The 17,696-nt window shown below is 47.9% G+C and overlaps 3 protein-coding genes across 5 annotated transcripts; 1 reads left to right on the forward strand and 2 right to left on the reverse strand.

Annotated features, from left to right (window-relative positions):
* Window positions 1-2,775: 2,775 nt before the first annotated feature.
* LOC119284825 (yrdC domain-containing protein, mitochondrial-like) lies at window positions 2,776-5,202 on the reverse strand. The gene is made up of 5 exons (XM_037563995.1): window positions 5,026-5,202; window positions 4,281-4,502; window positions 3,541-3,716; window positions 3,161-3,452; window positions 2,776-3,029 (listed from the first exon to the last, which is right to left on the reverse strand). Exons 1-5 carry the CDS (start codon window positions 5,100-5,102, stop codon window positions 2,972-2,974), a joined length of 825 nt encoding a protein of 274 aa, XP_037419892.1. The 5' UTR covers window positions 5,103-5,202; the 3' UTR covers window positions 2,776-2,971.
* A 128-nt stretch (window positions 5,203-5,330) lies between these two features.
* On the forward strand, window positions 5,331-12,923 carry LOC119284824 (elongator complex protein 5-like). 2 transcript variants are annotated; one of them, XR_005139216.1, is made up of 11 exons: window positions 5,331-5,607; window positions 5,705-5,797; window positions 6,068-6,243; window positions 6,333-6,379; window positions 6,926-6,995; window positions 7,306-7,532; window positions 7,630-7,719; window positions 7,833-7,908; window positions 8,040-8,293; window positions 11,431-11,502; window positions 12,665-12,923. XR_005139216.1 is itself a non-coding variant. In XM_037563994.1 (10 exons), exons 1-9 carry the CDS (start codon window positions 5,438-5,440, stop codon window positions 8,243-8,245), a joined length of 1,155 nt encoding a protein of 384 aa, XP_037419891.1. In that variant the 5' UTR covers window positions 5,332-5,437; the 3' UTR covers window positions 8,246-8,293; window positions 12,665-12,923. The 2 variants fall into 2 exon arrangements, 1 of the variants encoding a protein (XP_037419891.1); XM_037563994.1 differs by lacking the exon at window positions 11,431-11,502 and having other exon boundaries at window positions 5,332-5,607.
* A 291-nt stretch (window positions 12,924-13,214) lies between these two features.
* Window positions 13,215-17,362, reverse strand: LOC119284823 (endo-1,4-beta-xylanase 5-like). 2 transcript variants are annotated; one of them, XM_037563993.1, is made up of 5 exons: window positions 17,157-17,362; window positions 16,994-17,043; window positions 15,020-15,242; window positions 14,760-14,923; window positions 13,215-14,661 (listed from the first exon to the last, which is right to left on the reverse strand). In XM_037563993.1, exons 1-5 carry the CDS (start codon window positions 17,233-17,235, stop codon window positions 13,426-13,428), a joined length of 1,752 nt encoding a protein of 583 aa, XP_037419890.1. In that variant the 5' UTR covers window positions 17,236-17,362; the 3' UTR covers window positions 13,215-13,425. The 2 variants fall into 2 exon arrangements, with proteins under 2 accessions (XP_037419890.1, XP_037419889.1); XM_037563992.1 differs by having other exon boundaries at window positions 14,760-15,242.
* Window positions 17,363-17,696: the final 334 nt, after the last annotated feature.

A 17,696-nucleotide genomic window follows, 5' to 3' on the forward strand; every position in this document is an offset into this window, starting at 1 on the left:
GCTGAGCGGGCCAATATAGAACCGCGTTGGATGACAAAACACATCTGGACCAACCCGATATAGCACATACAAAGTTTTGACTCCTATTTTTGGGCATGAGCAAACATGTATACAAAGGTGATGCAATTAACAGTTCGTTGACGGCATTGTGAGCTGGAATCTTCGGACCGGTGATACCCAATGCACGGATATATATATAAACTGCAACACAGAAAAAAACTTTTAGAGTGTACCACATGAAAAAGCTTCTAAAAACGGTGTCTACAATTGACATAATAAAGTCAGGCTGATAATAAAGAAGGAATTTGTTTCATAACACAAACCATAAGCTGACATGAGCTAAAAGCACCAGAATCCAAGTCCAGCCTTACAAGCTCCAGCGCCTAAAGATTGTACATACGGTGCTGAATGTAAAATTGACCAGTCTTAGTAGTTCCGTAGAATAAATTTCTTTTATTACAGTATTCACAAACTACAATTTTGGCCCAGCCAAGATTGGTAAAATGTCATTCTGACGTTGTAGGGCTCCTTTGATACAAAGGAAATGCATAGGATTTTTACAGGATTTGGATCCTTAGGATTTTTTCCTGTGATGGTCGTTTGATTTGTAGGATTGAAATCCTTAGGATTTTTTCCATAGAATTCATTTATACTACATTTTGGAGGAAACTTTTCATCCACTCAAACTTCTTTGTAGAATTCCTTTACTTTTCTTGTGCTATCAAACACTTCTCCAAATCCCATAGGATACAAGAGGACATGACACTGTATTCCTACATTTTTCCTATTCCTGCGTTTTGAGAATCCTGAGAATCAAAGAGGCCCGTAGTTGTTGGAAAGCATTCTTGTAGCAAAGGAGGAATTGTCCGTGACCATTCTCAACACTTTAATCAGTTTAAAATAAGGTGATACGATGTAACCATCAATTTTATTTCCTGCAATAAACCGTGTATTGTAGTGCTAGCATACTCACTATACACCCAGATATACTAGCATATACAACTTAATATAAAACCATAAGACCAGGACGAGAGCAGCCAACATATGCAACATGTATTTCACATATTTCACAAGGAAATCACTAGTAAATACTAGGAAAACATTTCGAGCCGGCAGTCCGGCGGAACTTTCCGCCGGTTCGTATGCCGGCGCATGCGCCCATGAAAACAACCGTCCCACGCGAGCCAAGTGTACATGGGTGGGTCTGCGCGCGAAACTACTCTTCTCCTTTCCTCTTTCTGCAACCCCCAGCCGTCGCAGCTCTGCTTCTTCACAGACCGCAACCGCCCTCCATGCCTCTCGCAATTGTAAGCTCTGTCACCGGCGACGAAGTGCTACCACCGGCCGGCGAGATGTTGCAACTCTGCTCTACGGGATGACGAGGAGCACATGAAAGCTATAACCCACCGCTCATGGTGCTGGAACCGTGTGCAGAAAAGTTACAACCCTACGTCAACGGCGGCGAAGGAGAAGCAAACTAAGCGAGGCAACCGGCAAAAAGAACTTTGCTGGATGTGGCCAAGTTTTTTGTTGCAACCGTTGCCATTGTTTGCTACTACCGGCGCCGGATTTGCTACATCCATAGCTGTGGAGCTACGACCTACTACGGCGCTGGCTTTTTTTGTTACATCCGTTGTTGGATTTTGGTACTACTGGCGATGGATTTTGCTACATCCATCACGGTGGAGCTGCGACCAGTAATGGCGGTGAGATGATTTTTGCTGCATCCGTTGATGGATTTTTGCTACTATCGGCGTACACTTTTGCTACAATTGGCGACACAAAATGCTACCACCATACGGCCATGTTTGCAATCAGCGGGGGCGTTTTGCTGGAGCTGGTGAGGTCGACTTTGCTACAACCGGCGACGAAAAAAGTTGCAACCGACGTCTAGAAAAGCTACAACACGCTTCTGAAAAAGCTTCAACGGAGAACGGCTAGCCAACAATGACGAGCAGCGGCGACGGAGCTGCATGCCTGCTGCGATGGGCGCGTGGCATGTACGGCGGTGGGTTGCGACGATGCTGGAACCCTCACTCAGCGGTGCTGCAACCAGGGGTGGGAGACATGCCCGGCTCGACGGAGCTAGGGACATATTTCCTTTTTTGACCGGCCCGACGGAGCTGCATGCGGTGAGCAGCCCCGGCGAGCTGCGGCGGCGCGTGGCCCTGGCGAGCTGCAGCGCAGCAGCCAAGGACCGAAGAGGCTTACCGGCGGAGATCTATTTTTCTGTTCGCGTGTGCACGGAAGGAAGAAGATGACTTGGTCGCGACAATCTCGTCCTTTCGCGTTTGCAGATCCAACGCTCGGCAGCAGACCGGTCCAAATTTGGGCCGGTGCGCCGGCGCAAAGTACTGGCCTAAATACTACAGGCAATGGGCTTTGGTCGATCTGTACACATAGCTGCATATCTCAAACTTCTGTTGGAAAAGTAGTCAACTATTGTTCTGAAACAAATCATCACATACTTACTCCATGGCAAAAGCTACCAAAAAATATTAGAGCAATTCTCTTGTCTGGAACGCCCTAGATGCCAAGTGCTAACCAATCAACCTACCACTATGGCTAAGAAACTTCAATGAAGTACATGTTGCGTTCCAAACAAATAACATCAACTCTGCTGTTATATTGTTAAAACATCGCATCATTACAATATGTTACACGAATTAGTGAACATGTCCCTCACTGTCTACACATAATCCATCTCAGGTTCTCAATCAAGATCACTTTCCTGTAGCTTGCATACGAGTGCCACTGTAATCTACTACGTATATCTGAATGAACTGTACCAACTGAAGGTTACAGCAGATTGCAAGTCTGTAAGGGCATTGTCGTGGATATTGTTACAAGGAAAATAAACCAATGCTTCAACCAAAAAGTTACAGTGACACAAGAGTAAAATCACAAAGAACATCATATATACTCTGCTACAACCTAATTAAACAGGAAATGAGTATGAAGGCACCAGCTGCTATGAAGCTTCAACAAAGCCAAATTTTCCCAGCACAGCCATTGTTTCCTCCCTCGAACTGCACAATTGTATCCATGTCAGCGATTCAAGTCAATTTGGATACTGTACTTAAGACAATACCATCCTCAATTGGATGTGAATAATTTAACAAGAGCTATTAACAATTGATGTTGCTATTCTTGAGCTTACCTTCCATCTCTCAATATCCTGTAGACTCCTGGTGTTATTAGGTCAACAATTGTTGAACCAGCACGTCCAGAAGGAAGTATACCACCATCAAAGACATATGAACAGTGTGGCCACAGATCCCCGAAATCTTTGACACTGACGCTACTAGGACGACCACTTAAGTTGGCGCTTGTAAGCGCAAGTGCACTTCCAGCACCACGAGCAATGGATCGTATGAAATCCAATTTTGGCACACGTACTCCAATGCTGTCCAGACCAGGATTAAGAGATCTCTCCAGTATACTGTTCTCACCTATGTAATGAATAAAGAATATATTCAGCACCTCATGCAGTTTAACAAAGAAGCTTGAGAAAACTGAAATGTAGTGTAGTATCCCCACCTCGCTTTAAAACAACAGTGACAGGCCCAGGAAGAAGACTATGAAGCAAACCATGGGGCAAGTGATCCACTACGGCAAACCGTGATATTTCTGGGACATCAGCAACGCAGATTGCCAAAGGGCGTGTATGTATGCGTCCTTTGATTTCATATATCCGATTGACTGCTTCTGCAGAACTGTCATGACGAGAATTTTTAGAGTGAATCATGGATGAACCCAACCAACTGAAATTCAGTGACAGAAACTCCAAAATGGAAGTCTTAGCTTAGAAGGATGCAATGGAAGTCTAAGTCTTGGTGAAAGCAAGGTTCAAAAGTAACTAATGAAGGTTTCTGAAATTTATTCTGGATGTTTGCATCACATGCGTAATTTAGATATGGGTACAAGACTACAGATTTATCATAACTTGATTTAAACGAGACCAGAGGGGGAGGAGCCCCTCGGCATATTTTTATAGGAGGAGACGAGAAACACAGTTGATATCCGTTCCCCTCAGGGATCGAACCTGGCTGGCTTGGAGCACAGAACAGTGCCCCTACCACTAAGCTATCGCTTAGTTCTCTATCATAACTTGATTCAGGAGTAATTACTGAAAGCAATTTCGGATTTTCTGTGCTATACAACCACACTGCACCACTGCGGCAAGTTATAATTTGGAATCAATATGAAAACGACGTTTAAAAGAAGGCAAAAAAAAAACTAAATTTCTTAGCGCAAAGAGAAATTAAGATAGCACTAACCATGCATCACAAGCAAACCCGTATATTGTATCGGTGGGCACCGCGATCACTTGTCCCCCATTAATTGCTTCAATTGCTTTCACGACATGATCTTGCGATGCTGGAAGAATATGATCCATGCTGGCTTCTATTTTGTGTGAAATATTTTCTGACACCCTCGCCGAGCAGGAGACTACACGATTTGTCTCATGCAAAGAAGGTAGTCTGCTGACCTTAACAAAGCTGGAAAAAAGTGCGTTAGTGCTATTAACCCGAATGAGGATTTCACAAAACCTCAATGAAATTAAAACAAATATTTTTCATGTGCTCCAGAAAAGGAACTTCAGTAAGCAGCAGCAAATGCCAAACGAAAATAGCAACAGACAATTTATGTTGCCAATGCGCTGAAAAAAGACAATTATGAGCAAGTACTTGCCCTTATGAGGATTCCATAACAGCTCAATCAAATTAACAGTGTGCTAAATAAAAGGGATTTCAGTGAATAACAGACAATATACTACTATCGCAAGTATATAATAAGCTAAAAAAAATAGCTTGCAGAACAACAGATAATTTATATAGCAAGTCCCAGCAATCATGTTAAATTCAAATGAATTATTTGATTGCAGAGATACAACTGCAAGTAGAAATACGAACTCAGTACCATGGGAACAACAAGCTGTCTAGCAAATTTCTTGGCAAGCGGGGGCATCAATTAGGGGGGGCAAACGGACAGGAACCGCAGAGACGAAGAGAGATACTGTACCTCTGAGCCAGCGGCTGCCTGGCGGGGGCACGAACCAGCGGGAGCCCCTCCCCCGCCGCCCTAGCGCACGCCTGCATCTTCCCCGCTCTCCTCTTCTTCCCTCCTCTCGCCGCCGCCGCCGCGCAGGAAACGAGCAGAGGAACAGGAGAAGCTGGGCTTAAGAACAGGGAGGAGTAGTCAAACGTATCCGACATGGAAAAGGGAAGGCACTCCGAGTCTCCCTGACAGGCGGGCCCGTACCGCTCCTGGCTTCCGGGAGCTCTGCGAAGTCCGAGCTAGAGGGCTGTTCCGCGAAGAGGCGCGAGGAGGGAGGGGCCCTTCTGCAAAAGCTCCATCCCCTCGCGCTAGGGTTTTAAGGTTTTGAGTCGGGAAGCGCCGCCGGCGACGACGACGACTACGACGGGGAGCTGAGATGGCGGACGCGGCGGTGAGGTGCCTCCGGGACGGCCGCCTCGACGGCGAGCACGCGCCGGCGCTGGCCGTGGAGGGCTCCCTCCAGTGCTGCCCGCTCGCGGCGCGCGCCATGCTCCACGTCGCCGCCGCCGTCGCCTCCAACGCGGCCGCGGGGAAGGCACAGGCCAGGTACTGCTGGGATCCTCTGTGGTATGCTGCTTTAGCTTGACTTCGGCTGGATAATGACGCGGGTTGCTGGTTTGGCTGGCAAATTGTGGTGGTGCAGGGGACTTGTGGTCGTGGCGTTTGATCGTAGCCCGGAAGTTTACCTGGATATCATGCTTCGGCACGGCCTTGATTCAAATGCACTGAGTCGATGGTAAGACTTTGCAGAGTAATTTAAATTGGAAAAGATATTCAGAGCTTTAGCATAACAGACAATTTGTAGAGTTGACATTTTAAAGTGTGAGCTAGACTGTGAAATCAGAGATTATTTTCTGTTAAAATGTTCTACTGTGAACCTCACATAGCATCTCCTTAATGTAGGCCAAAGTTGGCGCAATGCAGGTCATAGTTTAAATGTTCATGATGGTAGAATTTACATGAATGTGCAATACCCTGTTTTAGAATTTTTGCATTGTTCCAACAGTGTTCGGATATTGGATTGCTACTCAGACCCACTGGGGTGGAAGCAAAATATTCGAAGTCAGCAGCAACAAGAGAACAGTGGAACACTGTGCTCAACAAACAAAGACACCATAACAACTTTCAGAAGTGTGAAGGATGTTGATAAGTTGTCGTGCTCCATAATTGATCTTGGAAGAGGTACAATCCACCATATAACCTTTTTGACTTGTTAATTTCCTTATTTATGATCATGAAGCTAATGCCACACTGTATGCCTTGCATATCAGGGTTTGAAGGAGAAGGCAAGACCTATTTTTCTGTTGCTGTTGATTCAGTATGTATCTTGATGGAAACTTTTTTTCTTCTATGGAAAGCTTACTTAGGGCAGATTTTAATACAGTACCAAGTATGTTTTCCCTAAAGATGAAACTGGGTTGTGTTGTGTTAATTGCAACTCTGGCATACTTTGCACCACATATTACCATACATATGTTCTTCTGCTATAATTTAGTATTCTTGATGCTTATGGAACTGGCTGCATTAAAATGCGAATTCCGGAAGTTCGTGCGAAAATTGAACAGTACACCTTAATCTTTTAGTTAGCAGTTTGTGTATTGAACTTCAGTAGCTTTGGGTCATCTGGAACAATCAATCAAAGGTATCAAACCAATATCTCACTTTACCCCCATCTGGATAACACCAACATGTCACCTACAAGTATTCTACCATTTGCATTTTACGATTATAACTTGACACTGTTTATATTGTGTAAAGCAAACCTGTCTTTGCATTCTTTGTGATCGAAAAAAGTTCATCACACTTCTACAATATTATTTAAATTCTTTGATGTTTAACAGCAAAGTCCTTCATGATATTTCAGATCAGCTCTATGTTAAGGCATGCTTCAGTGCAATCAATTTCAGGCCTTCTTAGTAATCTTCGAAGCCATGGTATTATTTCTTCTTTTATATTTCCCATTTGTGCTCATGGTAAAATGTAGATGCAATTGAAATTCAGCATTTACATTAATGATGCAGCATATATTGTACAAAATGCATGCTGTATATATCTTGTTCTACACGGATATACGCTGCACAATTGCACATCAACTAAAGGACCACACTTGAGGATATTTTGAGCAACACACCAATTAAATGGACTGTACTATCAATATGAAGCATTCATATGGTCTAAAAGGTTGATGTACCATTCTTCATGTGATGCTTACAGTATTAATGTGTACTATCCTCTGTATTTCAGATCAGATATCGTCGATCTTCTGGCTAATGCATTCAGATCTCCATGAAACCAAGTTTTCCCGAGCTTTTGAATGTCTTTCTACCATGGTTGCTTGTGTAGAGCCAGAAGTTGTAGATTCTGTATATGGAGAAGAACGTAGGGGGGACATGTCTTTCCTTGAGCATAACTATTCGAAAGCAAAGTTCCATGTGCGCCTGAAACGAAGGAATGGACGGGTGAAGCATCTGGTAAAGCTCTTGGTCATTTGGTGGGCAAAACTTCAAGTTATTCTAAATATACCACACTGTGAATAATATTTGATTGAAACTATCCCTACCTATGCAGTATGAGGAGTTATGTGTCGAGGGATATGATGTAAAATTTATTTCTGCTACTTCTGTAAGTATGGAAGTGAACCAAAGTCTACTACCTAAGGTTTGTTCATACATCCCAACCTCTATTTGAATAATATTAGCATATTTGCCTTATTACTTGGTTTGGTTTCTGTAAAAAATATTGGTTATGAATTGTGATATGTTGGCAAACAGGTTCAGTTCAATCTTGAGTTGTCAGAAAAGGAGCGCAGTGACAGGGCAAATGTTGTTCTTCCTTTCGAACATCAAGGTACTCATAAAATGGAGTTATTGACCAATAGTTAGTGTCTGTCCTAAGTTTTATATGTCACATTTGGCTACCTGAGCTGAATTGACGAAGAATCAGTAACTGATTGCCGCTTGCTCTTACCTTAATTTCAGGAAAGGGCGAGCCAATCCGTATATACGATGGACGGCGATCTCTCCCGGAGGCTCATCAAGATCCCAATTTAACTACGGCAGCTCTCCTGGATGAAACAGAAGCTCTTAAATCTGCAAACCCGAAGGGTGAAATTCATTACCTTCGTGATTCTGATGATGAGCGACCTGACTCGGATGAAGACCCCGATGATGATTTGGATATTTAGCCACAATATGAGCTCTGTTTATCTTAGTGGGCAGCTATCAAATCAAAGGTAACACTTACCGAGAATTGCGGTCTTTTGTTGTTATTGGTCTTCTCCATTCTTTATTGCTTATGCTGATCACAGATGTTTAGCGTTCACAGTGCTAGAGTGAGGGAGTAAGTCTTCTGTTGTTGTTTTCATAGAAGCTACTTTTTCTCACAAAAGAAAGCTCGCTGTTCTGGAATATCAAAAGAATATTACCCACACTCCCAGTGGCGGAGCGTAGTGGAGACCAAATCGGGTCATGGCTAGTCCGTGTCTATATATTTCATCTTAGGAGTTGGCACTATTTGGCCCTAGAACCACAGATGGCTCACTGAGGAAGCTGTTGACACGTTCCTCAATTTGTTTGCACTGTTTTGAATTGTTAGTAAAAGTGTCCATCTACTTCCTTCTCTAAAAGAGAAACACCAAAATGTATTTCAACTAATAGAAATTAACATCTGACAACTGACATGTTCAAATGATATAGTAAAATTAATTTGGATGTAGCAAATGACGCATGCCTCACAAAAATTTCACCTGTCACCAAGCAACATAAGCAATACCAAGCCCCCAAACCAACACATATTACTGATTACTGCAACATAAGCAATACCAAGCCCCCAAACCAAAACATATTATTGATTACTGAACAAGGCCGTCTTACTGTAACATCCCAAGGTAGTGTAAAAGATATATCACAAAACAACATAAATGGCAGCCCGGTGCATGTAGCTCCCGCTTGCGCAGGGTCTGGGGAAGGGTCCGACCACTTTGGGTCTATTGTACGCAGCCTTTCCCTACATTTCTGTAAGAGGCTGTTTCCAGGACTTGGAACCCGTGACCTCATGGTCAGAAGGCAACAGCTTTACCACTGCGCCAAGGTTCCCCTTCACAAAACAACATAGCAAAAATAAAAATTGGTACCTCTAGCCACATCAGCCAGTGGTTTATTCCTTGGCCTTGATGGTGGCCTCTGACTTCGAGTCGAGGTCTACCATATGCACGAGGGGGTCCTTGAGCAATTTGTGCTTCAGTGTATTGTATTCACCGTGGAAGAGCTCAGTCTCAGTGACGCCATTGTCATCGGTCTTGGCGTCCTTGGGCACAACCTTCCACTCGGCGATGAGCTTGTCAACAACATCCCCTACAGGAAGGTTCTTGAAGTTTTTGTCCGTGAGACACATGACGTAGCACCCCTTGGCATGGTAGGCGCTCCACAACACTATGCCCTTTGTCGGTGTGAAATTCGGTAGATCCCTCGGTAGGCTGCCGTGACTAGCCAGAAAGCTCAATGGAGAAACGAGTGAAATTACCCGGGGTTGAGCCCTCCCCTTTGGAGGTAAACCCTACTCTTGCTCTTGTATTGATTTGATGGGGTGTACACTGTACATAGTACAAGGTTGATCTAAGGATCTTAGGTATACCAAGGGAAGATGATAAGGTGCCCTAAAGACTAGCCCGACCTCGGCTTATAAAGGATGTTGAGGCCTATGGTTACATGAATCCTAGTCGGCTAAGGTGGTTAGAGAGTCCTCACAGAGTTCGGAGCTTGTCTTGCATGCTAAGGATGTTGTTTCCTTATAGAGGGCCCATGGGCCGGATTGATGATCGGGGTCGTGTAGCGACCTAGGAGGTCTCGGTGCGGCCTAGTGGGCCGACTTCCAGTGACTTGAAGCACCGCCCTTGACCTGGTCCATGGACTTCCCAGCTTTTGGTTTGAGGCCGAGCTGAGCGCGCCGTCTTTTGTTAGCATGACGAGGTCGGGGCCGACCTGGATCCGAAATAAGAAAGCACGCTCTGCGAGTTCCTTCGTGAGAGCTAGGAAATTTTCACGTGGCAATCATCCGACATGCTCGGAACCCCAATGGAACTCACTGCACACACCCTAAATAGCTAACCTAGATTCCAACCAGTAAAGCAAACCCCGCGCAGATTTTCTAAGCCTAAGAGGCACGCGATGGTGAGGAGATTTCCAAGTTGCCCGAGGCCAGCTTCATCAGAGAAGTCAACGACCCAGAAGACGTTAATCGTTGTGAGGCACAAGGTAGTTTTGGTCTGCCCATGCTTAAAATGTGTACTCGTAATCCGGTTTGGTTTCATTGTTGCAGTAAAGCCATGAATCGACAATTGCCTACAAACCTTTGGTTTTTGGATTGATGGAGAAGTTAGCAATTTTTTGATTAAATTAATCTAGAAATAAATCATGCTAATGGCATGCGGTTAATTATCCGTTCCTGATGGCAAAAATTAAGCGCACCATGACATAGGTCTGAACTTGGCTTGTCTCGTTCACAAAACCCGACGCGCATGCATGCGAGGCGTGGTGAGGCTGACAGCGGCGGAGGAGTGCGCAGGAACCCCTTCTCATCTGAAGCTCCAATAGCATGCAGAAGAATATCCCTTATAAGGGGCTCTCCACACCCCTCTACTCATGAGGTGAGTTTAGTCCCACCTCATGAGTGGAGGAGTGTTGTGACCTCTTTATAAGGGATTCTCTTCTACATGCTATTGGAGCTTGAGAAGAGGAATGCTTCCCGCGTTGCTCCTCCGCCGCCCGCCTCACCACGCCCGAGCAGATGTCGTGAACGAGCCGAGCCGAGCTCAAACTAATGTCATGTGTGCGCTTAATTTTTGCCGGTCAGGAACGAATAATTACTTACTAGTTAATTACGAGTCATTCTCGGACTTGCTATGAATCTAAGACGTCGGACCGTGGGTTGTTGCTGACTCGGGGGTAGGTCCAGCGACTCTAGCCCCACGTCTCCCTACCACGACCGCCTATATATAGGAGGCGTCGGAACTCTAGTTGTCACCTACTCCCTCCGTTCCAAAATAGACGACTCAACTTTGTACTAACTTCAATACAAAGTTGAGTCATCTATTTTGGAACGGAGGGAGTAGATCGCATCTGCTCTACCTCCTCGCGCACAACCCACTGTCATTTTGCTCGCTGCGGCTGCTTTCGGCGATCCCATCCCGTCAACCGTGTGCACGATTGTACGAAAGAGCAGGCCTTTGGAACCCCGCCCTTTGCGATCCTGCACCAGGAGAAGGGCAATTAGGTTCTTGGGGAGCGTCTCTGACGCGACTGCTCGCTGCTGTTCGTCTTCGTTCTCTACTTCGACTATGTCCCCGACCTCTCCAACTTTGACATGTGTCAGAACTTCGAAGCCAGAAAGAAGAAGGCTACCGAGCATGTTGCCACCGCCACGACTGACCTGGCCAACTGGAGGGTATAATACGTTCATCCCTCCCTCTCCTGTTTATTCCTATGTTGGCCGTACTTGTTCTTTACGTAGATATATCTGATGTATGGTTAGTATGTGCTTACATGGTTAAATATCAATACAAGATTAAATATGGCATATGTCATTATCATGATTTATTCTGGATTAAATCAGTCATAAAATTGGTAATTTTTCCACCACCGGCGTCGTCCCAATGTCTCCAACATTAGACCAGATACGCTATGTGTTACAGATCCTCTTCAACTGACTTCAACAACGTGGTCGAATACGTGACCCTCCTCCATGTTTTGCATTTGGCCATCTCCATGGGCATCCGTAGGCTGGAGGTGCATGGTGATTCCCTAGGTTACGAAGAACTTTGAAGCAAGAGATCCACGGATGATAGCATACCGCGAGGCGGTTTGCCGGCTTATGGGTCACTTTGACAAGGTCATCCAGCTTATGAATCAAAATAGTTTTTGATTCCTATGGCTTTTCGTATTCCATGCGCTAAGGTCATGTCTTGCGGTCAACATGTGCTCCGATACCATCTTTTAACACCCCAACACATCCATAGTGTTTGCATAAAAAGAATGTTCCAAATTAGAACCAACCGGGAAAAGCATAACTAACTTCCCTATGAAAATCTTCATATTTTCTACGCCACTACAAGTTCGTGTGTTTGAACTTAAGACTTATGTTGATGTTACTACGGGAGAGAACATTGTAGAGCAATAAGGTACTCGTCGAGTATGGCTTTTATCAAGTAGTTGTCATAAAAGGAGAAAAAAAATAGTATGAAGTCAGTCTCGCATGTGTGAAGGTAATTAGATATATACTCTCTCCGTCCACTATTATAAGATGTTTTGGGTATTTCAATATATGGACTACATACGGATTGAATGAGTGAACAAACACACTAAAACTTGTCTACATACACCCGATTTAGAAAAAAGTTCGAACATCTTATAATAGTGAACAGAGGGGTTAGCATTTGGTGATTTACAAGCTCTAGATGTCTGCCCAGCAGTTCTCGGTTGCCCACATCAACCAGGCTTTTAGTTCCATTTTTCTCTTTATATGTCGTTTGTATACTATATGAGCATGTAACAGTATCTTTATTTAGATGGGCGCTCATGTAAAAATAATCATTTTTTTGCTTCGTCAGGAACATAAGGTGCTTGCGAAAATTCTTGGAGGCGATCCACTTCGCCTCGGCGGCTGAGCAAGTGCAAAGTTATGGTTGAACAATTTAAGCACCTGTATCATGTATAGCTTCGAGAGCATTGGAGGGCAACCTTTGTGTAAGGTTTTGAAATTTCTTGAATGCTTAAGACTAGACGTGTTGATGGTAGCATATCGAGTGAAAGGTCCCCAATTGCGATTTTGTAGTTTTTGTTTACGTGGATGAATGCTGGCTAGTGTCACAATCGCTGAAATGGGTCCAGAACAAGAGGATGTGAGATGTAACACTGTTTTTTCAGTTATAAGAGTATAAACAGGCGCGTCTAATTGCGTATTTGTTTGCTGGATGCTACTACCTCCGTCCGGAATTGCTTACGCTGAAATAGATGTATCTATACCTCCTCAAATAATTCCGGACGGAGGAAGTAGTTCTGTTGATTAATGTTTGATTGCTAGTAACTGATTGTTCAGCCTTCTGTTTCATTTTACTATCGAAGATGGCAGAAATAACTTGCAAACTTGTATATTAAGAAGAACAAATCAAACTTCTCCTTGATTCAATTGATAATGATAATAATGAACACATGATCCACCGCCTCTCCAGGACTGAGAATTCAATCTCATGGGCGGGCGCCTATGAAATCCCAACAACAATGCTCTAAATCAACAACAACAATCAATGGCAGGCATATCTGAAATCACCGTATGGGCGCTAGCTACACGCCTATGGATACTAGTACTAGGCTAGACGTGTATGGTGTACTCGTTGTCGGACTCCCTGTCAACGCTGAGGCTCTGCACGACGGTGGAGTTGGCCGCCGCCGCCGGGTGAGTGACGGTGACCTGGTAGTCCCCGTGGAAGAGCTCCGCGTCGTAGTGCCCGTCGGCGTCCGCCACGCCGACGTGCGAGGTCGTCTTCCACTCCGCGATGAGCTTGTCGACCGTGTCGCCGACGGGGAGGTTGTTGAAGTTGTCGTCAGTGAGGCACATGACGTAGCAGCCCGTCGGGTGCCACGCCGTCCAGAGCACGATGCCGTGCACGGCCGGGTGCGAGTACACCTCCCTCAGCACCTGCTCCAGGTGGTACGCCTGGTCCGGCCCCGCCTTCACGTCCACCTCCGTGACCCAGATGGGCACGCCGGCCTGCGACAGCGTGTCCAGCGCCGCCCGGACGTAGGGGATGCTGGGCGTGGCGCCGAAGTGGCCCTCCAGGCCGATGGCCATCCGGACGCCGATGCCGTTGCCGGGGAAGGCGTCCTTGATCTGCGACAGCTTGTTGAGGTACTTGCTGGGCAGGCCGTTGGGGTCCGTCGGCTGCTCCAGCGTGTTGAAGTCGTTCATGGACATGAGCGCGCCGCCGTCCATGCCGTGCGCCTTCTGGTAGAACGCCGCCGACGCGCCGGCGCCGAACTTCTCCTCGAAGAAGTCGAAGTGCAGGTTCTCGTTCACCACGTCCCACGCGATCACCTTGCCGGCGTACCGCGACATGACGGACCTCATCCGGTTGGCGGCGGCGGCGCGGAGCTGGTCGCAGCTCAGGGCCTTGACCCACCCGAGCTGCGTCCTGGGGTCGTCCCAGAAGACGTTGTGCCCGCGCACGGCGATGCCGTGGCTGCGCGCGAACCGGAGCATCGTGTCGGGGACGGTGTAGTCCTCATGCCCCTGCGTCCACTCCGTGCTGTACCACTTCATCTCGTTCTCGAAGGTGGTCACCGTGAACCGCTTGGCGAACCACTCCTGGTACTTGACGTTGGTGATGATCTCCTTGCTCATCGCCGACCCCAGCGGGAAGGCGCTCCGGACCTGCCGGACGTGCACCCGCGCGCCCGGCACCGGGTTGCCGGCGGCGTCCCTGGCGCGCAGCCGCACCGTCCTCTTCCGGGCCTTCTTCACGGCCGCGTGCCGGTGGGAGCTCCACTCCTCCTTGGAGAACGGCTGCAGCGACACGTTGTCCACCCAGACGTCCACCGTCGAGTTGCTCTGTACGCGCCAAAAGCAGGGCATGTAAACGATCGTGCCTACTACTCATTTTGTTTCCAACAACATGGTAGACAGAAACGCTGCTGGTCTGTGTTTACCTCGAAGTAGAGCTCGGCCGGGCCGGAGGCGGCGGCGGTGAGGCCGCCCTTGAGGATGGACCAGCAGCCGGACTTGGCGTCGACCCCGCCGGCGTGGATGAAGTCGTCGGCGGTCTTCACGACGGCTATCACGTCGGCGCTCCGGTCGCTGACCTGCAACCAAGCTGCAACCACAAGTCCTGCCCTTGTGAGCGACAGTCCCCACAAACTCTGAAGTTGGAGAGAGGCGTGCGTAGCAGCAGTGGCAATCAGATTCAGACCTGAGAGGGTGTAGTGCGTGTCGTTCTGCAGGTACACCTTCTGGCTGACGCTCTGGTACGGCCGCGTCCGGTTCGCCGCCACGGCGTACTTGTTCCCCGTCGGCGACGCGCCCTCGGCGACGCTGCCGTACCCGAAGGCCGACCAGTCCTGGAGGCCGGCGCTGAAGTCCGAGTTGACGATCACGCCGCCGCCGTAGTGAGCCTCCAGCGGCTCAGCCAAGCACTGCGCATTCACGCCATCACACATAGGTCAGCTCAACAAAAAGTTACCAGCAGTAATAACAAAGGGATCCCAATAACAAATGACGTCAAAGTGTACCAAAATCCAGATGAGAAAATCGGTAGAAAGCAACTGACAAAACTACCAACCGAGCACATGTCAACGTCTGGGTGAAAAGTCACCAAAAGGCCGTTACCGTTCAGAACCACTGCAGCTGATAGTAACCGTACGTCGCCAAGCCGCGAGGATTCAGAGCGTTCAGACAAGCGCGCGCGTGCCAGATTATTTTACACAAAGTTATCACTGGCTGGCTGCTGGCTGCTGGCTGCCTAGAAGAATATTGTTTGACTTGCCTCAAAAAGTCCAGGTGATCGCATATCTAACAGCGCCTAACATGAGACTTAGCAAGGGGTAAAATAAGTCGCTGGGTGATTGCCTTGGGCCCTTTGTTCGGGCGCACTTGACTTTGGTCGAGCTCCTGTTCCTGGCATGGAGCATTTCACACATGCAGAAGGAGAAGGAGGGCTGATGACACTGTCTTCACCAACCAACCGGCAAAAGTTAACCCAAAAAGCTAGCTAAGTGCCCGAGTAAGCGCATGATTTGTGTTTCTGGGTTGGTTTCAATGGAGAAGTGAGTGGAACGAGGGTGTGCATGCAGCCGCGGTGTGTGGCGGACACTGGGGTACACATGCCCTCCCCTGCTTGGCCTCGGCCGAAAAGCATGGTCATGATCACCATGTATCCCAACTCTGATCACAAAGTTGCGTTCACAAATCACTATGATGATCTGTGCAGTTTTTTAGTTGTTGCAGCTGGAATTCCTGTCGCCCACATTAGAGTTTAGGTACGGAGAGAGAGAGAGAGAGAGAGAGAGAGAGAGAGAGAGAGAGAGAGAGAGAGAGAGGCTTGTTGACGGACGCTGCTGCCGGGCCGGAGCCACCAGGATGCATGGAAATGTACTGGATGTTAGGCTGGAAACAGACTAGCACACTGGAAGAACGCAGCAAGGGTCAAGACGACCCGGCGTGTGGTGCGGGTTCGGCACGCCGGAGCGATGGAGCTCTGTTTGTCTGTGGCGCGCGATTGGTTCGGCGTGACTCCGTAGAGGCTTTCGGCCATCTCGATCGACCCGTTCTTGGCGTCACGTCATGTTTCCACACGGCTTTTAATCGACTCCCAATTCTTCCTTCCTGGCTAGCGATTTGTTTGGCCCGTTTCCACAATGCACACCCCATCTGATCGCCCGTCTGAGCAACATGGACGGATGAACATTTACTAAATGGGAGGAGGAGGAGGAGGAGGAGGAGGAGAAAAGGTGATGATCGATGGGGCGGAGTCATTAGTCACGAGCGACTTTCTAAGCTGGCATCATCGATCACTAGCTAGATGTGTGTGTGTGCGCGCGCGCGAGACCTAGCTAAGCTAGGTAGTACCAACGCATGCACGCAATATGCACATGTCTCGATCGTCGCCCGCTAGTGGCCGGATCAGTGGACTCCGGCCGGCCAGCCGGCAAAGACCGATCCCACGAGGCAACGAGATTGTCCCCGTGCTCATCGATGGCCAGTGCACACTCATGGGGCTAGCGCACACGTGTCACTGCCCATAGCTTGTGAGCAACGACATCGATCGGTCGATCATGAGCTGCGGAAGGCATCAAGCTGACGCAACACAACAGAAAACCCGGCCGGCCAGAAATACATGCTGCATGCACGTGACCATACGTGTACATACACGTACGTACGTACGTACCTCGGAGCTTGACGAGTAGTCGTAAGGGACCGACTGCACCATGAGAGCAGCTGCGTGGAGAAAGGAGGATGAAGAAGGGTTAATCAAGGCGGTTGACCAGTACGTAAGATGAAAGGCTCGAGATAATTAACCGGCCATAAGATGAAAGGCCAGCTCAAGTTACCATTCAGCAGCAGGGCGGCAGCAGCCCACACCAGGGAGAGCACGGGCGACGACGGTGATCTCCCCATCGATGCTCTCATGGAACTCTCTACCGATCAAGGAAGGCTGTGGCTGCGATGTTTCGAGGAGGGTGAAGGAGGAGAGGTATTTATAACGGTGGCTCAGCTCCGGCGGCTAAGCTGAGTAGTGTGTGTTGCAGTTGCACCGTTGCCGTTGCATGCATGCCGTGGCCTCGGTGTGTGGGCACCCTAGCTGCTTATATAGGCGCGCGCGCGGCCGAGGGAGGGGGCCGGGTTTACTTCTTGTTAGAGCTAGCCAGGCTAGAGAGGGCGTAGCACACATGTTCCCGCGTCGTTGCTCCGTCTAGTACTTTATGTTCAAACGGAAAGGGACTAGCTGCGACCCTGGCTAGCTCGCCGTGCGTGGCCCGGCCGGCCGGCCGGCCGGGGCGTGCGTGCGTGCCGCGGTGGTGGTGATAAACTAATTTGCTACGGCTCCCTCGAAGCATTAACTCTCTCTCTCTCTCTCTCTCTCTCTCTCT

Source organism: Triticum dicoccoides, chromosome 4A (assembly GCF_002162155.2).
Source record: "Triticum dicoccoides isolate Atlit2015 ecotype Zavitan chromosome 4A, WEW_v2.0, whole genome shotgun sequence".
Classification (NCBI taxonomy): Eukaryota; Viridiplantae; Streptophyta; class Magnoliopsida; order Poales; family Poaceae; genus Triticum; species Triticum dicoccoides.

Excerpts from the sequence above, each read along its gene's own strand:
- LOC119284825 (XM_037563995.1), bottom strand. The coding sequence starts at position 5,102 with ATGCAGGCGTGCGCTAGGGCGGCGGGGGAGGGGCTCCCGCTGGTTCGT. Across the intron at positions 3,453-3,540 it reads CACTGTTGTTTTAAAGCGAG|GTGAGAACAGTATACTGGAG; the intron begins GTGGGGATACTA and ends TTCATTACATAG. Across the intron at positions 3,030-3,160 it reads AGGATATTGAGAGATGGAAG|TTCGAGGGAGGAAACAATGG; the intron begins GTAAGCTCAAGA and ends ACAATTGTGCAG.
- LOC119284824 (XM_037563994.1), top strand. The coding sequence starts at position 5,438 with ATGGCGGACGCGGCGGTGAGGTGCCTCCGGGACGGCCGCCTCGACGGC. Across the intron at positions 6,380-6,925 it reads TTTCTGTTGCTGTTGATTCA|ATCAGCTCTATGTTAAGGCA; the intron begins GTATGTATCTTG and ends ATGATATTTCAG. Across the intron at positions 6,996-7,305 it reads TAGTAATCTTCGAAGCCATG|ATCAGATATCGTCGATCTTC; the intron begins GTATTATTTCTT and ends TCTGTATTTCAG.
- LOC119284823 (XM_037563992.1), bottom strand. The coding sequence starts at position 17,235 with ATGAGAGCATCGATGGGGAGATCACCGTCGTCGCCCGTGCTCTCCCTG. Across the intron at positions 15,243-16,993 it reads ACTACTCGTCAAGCTCCGAG|TGCTTGGCTGAGCCGCTGGA; the intron begins GTACGTACGTAC and ends GTGAATGCGCAG. Across the intron at positions 14,662-14,759 it reads CGGCCGAGCTCTACTTCGAG|AGCAACTCGACGGTGGACGT; the intron begins GTAAACACAGAC and ends TGGCGCGTACAG.